This window comes from Montipora capricornis, chromosome 4 (assembly GCF_036669925.1).
Source record: "Montipora capricornis isolate CH-2021 chromosome 4, ASM3666992v2, whole genome shotgun sequence".
Taxonomy (NCBI): domain Eukaryota; kingdom Metazoa; phylum Cnidaria; class Anthozoa; order Scleractinia; family Acroporidae; genus Montipora; species Montipora capricornis.
This window is the reverse complement of record NC_090886.1, coordinates 8,781,613-8,784,112: the sequence shown is the minus strand read 5'-3', so window position 1 is coordinate 8,784,112 and position 2,500 is coordinate 8,781,613. Positions and strand designations below refer to the sequence as shown.

Below are 2,500 nucleotides of genomic sequence, written 5' to 3'. Positions count from 1 at the left end.
AATGAACGACTTGCACTTCTTTTGCATTTTTCTGCTGTAAAGAGACCTGGTAGTAAGTTCCTGTTGCCTTCCATGACGAATAGATGACACATTGGATAAATCCTTTGGTATAAATATGTTCCTCAGAAAAGCCTCAGTGGGAGGTCTTTTTCTCTTTGTTACTTTTCCAAAATTAGATGCTGTTAATCTCATGCTTCGTTGAACCATCCACTCTGGCTCCAATGATTGCCGCACAGTTTTCTTTTCGATTTCATGAGATTTTGCCAAGTCAGTGGTTACATTTTTAAGGATGTCAATCTGAGGCTGATCAAGAATAGGCGGGGTAAAGGTGTCATTTGAATTGGGGAATGGTAGGTCAGGAAAAGGCTGAATTCTTGAATCCGTATTTACAACCATTGTTCCCACTGGTCTGTCTACATTAAATATAGTTTGTGATTTTTTATTGTCAAAAAGTTGATACCCAAGATAAGATCCAAGTGGTACATTTCCCACTACAGTATTGATGATTGAGGATGCCTCTTGGTCACTCAATAAGTATGAGAAAGGAGGTGGTTTCTCAGTGTTGGAAAGTCTACTGCATAGATTTAACACTGTTTCTGGTTTCCAACCCATCTTTTTTATCTTTCTGGACCTTGCATCATACAATTTGCAACTTACTGGAGGTCGTTTCCTTTTGCCAACTTGGTCGGTGCTAGCTTGTGCAAAGTTGCATTTCATTACAGGTTCAGACTCTATTCTATCCCCTCGTGGGACACTCCAAACTTGAGGTAAGCTAGTGCATGTCTTATCTGCAGGAATTTCCCTCAGATCAAGAAGACTCCAATGACTTAACAGGAACAATAGGCCAAACATGTGATGACAATGCCCACCAGCTCTACCAGAAATAAAATAAAAACTTGATGGTACCACAACAGAACAGGCTCATTTTGACATGACTCTTTTATTGAGCTAACATCAACTATTCGTGACCAAGAAATATTATATTAAACTTTACAAATTATGCACTGCAAGAAAGGCCACGCAGCAAGCTTGCTCTGCCAAAATTTTCAATACTTTCTGCTTCTGCGATCACCAAGGTATCAAGGCTTTAACATATTTTATTTTATTCTTACCCGCCTTTACAGGAACAAGAAGTTTGCACTAATTTTGCGAGCCCGTCGTCAGCACATTCACATTTGAGAAACAACTTGTGGGGTTCCTCGCTCTTACGTTGACTTCTGTAGCACATTCCTTTTACAGATGCCTTATCAGCTCGTTGATCGTACGCAATGTAAACGTCGTGAATATAACTCTCGGTGAAAAATTTGTAACCTTTAGAACCAATATCCTTTTTACCGCAACCTTCTAAGTGCTTTTGAATTTGTTCAGTGGTGAACTTTGGCAGAAGACGAAGATTTTTTGTCCAAACTAAATCGTTTTCACCACGAGCGCCACCTTGAGACGCCATTTTTGTTGAGATTGTTTACCCAATACAGACCACGTGACCTCTGCGCGAATTAGGTCTATTGTAAAAGTACATGCTCACTTCCTTCCTTTTGGCAAATTGCTCTTGTAACTGCTCTGGTCTTTGGCTTGTCCAAACACAAAGTAGCACATGCGGCCGGAAAGGAGAACGACCCGAGCCATGCTTTAACAAAATGTCGTTTAGAGAGGAAGCGAAAAGTCGCCGATAAAATGCTTTCCTTACGTGCGAGTAAGGATACAAATGCCGAACCTCCAGCGAAACAAAAAAGCACTGGAAGAGACGAGAAACCAACAGATAGCCAGGTGAGTAGCTTCACTATGGATGCCATTGATGTTGGGTATCATTGTCACATGTAAAAGCCATGTGGTCAGTACTGAGGAGGTTGCAAAACTGAAATTGTTTCCAAGTAATTTTACCACAGAATTCAATAATTCAATACTAGAATAGCTGCAAGTTTCACCTACATTTAAAGAATTACTACTGCCTTAGAGCCACATCACCAGGAGCAAGGCCAATTGCCAAAAGAACAAGACTAATCTTCATGAACCTACTTCAACAGTGCCCTTGGCAGGATACAGAATTTGTGACTTTGGAAAACTTCAAAAAGATCTTGACAAATGCCAATTCTGTGACCAAGGTATATGCTGTACAGTAGTTTTAGAACATTTCTAGGCAACTATAGCCTACCAAAATTCAAGCTCATAATTTTTCATGAAGACTAAAATGTCAAAGGAATGTTTTCACACCAGTGAGGCTGGAAAAAATTAAGATGAATTTCTTGGGGTTTGCATAAATTCCTCTGCCATGAAAACTGAACCAATTTTTGTTACATGTAAGTTGTAGTCACCTGTATTTATCAATAATTATTATTTAGGTGAAGCTGGTTGTTGTTTTGAATGGAGATTTCATAATCCCTGTTTGTAACAAGTAAAATTTACCCTTCACTAAGTTTACACCAAACAGTCAGTATGGTAACACCCCAGGGGAAATTCCATGTAAAAATGATAAGATGTCAATGGCAAAGTGGTATAGAGC

The 2,500-nt window shown here is 39.4% G+C and overlaps 1 protein-coding gene and 1 long non-coding RNA gene across 3 annotated transcripts in view; both read right to left on the bottom strand.

Annotated features, from left to right (window-relative positions):
- The window catches only part of LOC138044676 (uncharacterized), a 1,250-nt gene extending 426 nt beyond the window's left edge, over window positions 1-824 (bottom strand). The window contains exon 1 of the mRNA XM_068891128.1: window positions 1-824. This exon is cut by the window's left edge and continues 426 nt beyond it. Within this exon, the coding sequence (XP_068747229.1) occupies window positions 1-717 (717 nt within the window). The 5' untranslated portion in view covers window positions 718-824.
- The window catches only part of LOC138045497 (uncharacterized), a 31,880-nt gene that overhangs the window by 17,999 nt on the left and 11,381 nt on the right, over window positions 1-2,500 (bottom strand). The window lies entirely within an intron of this gene.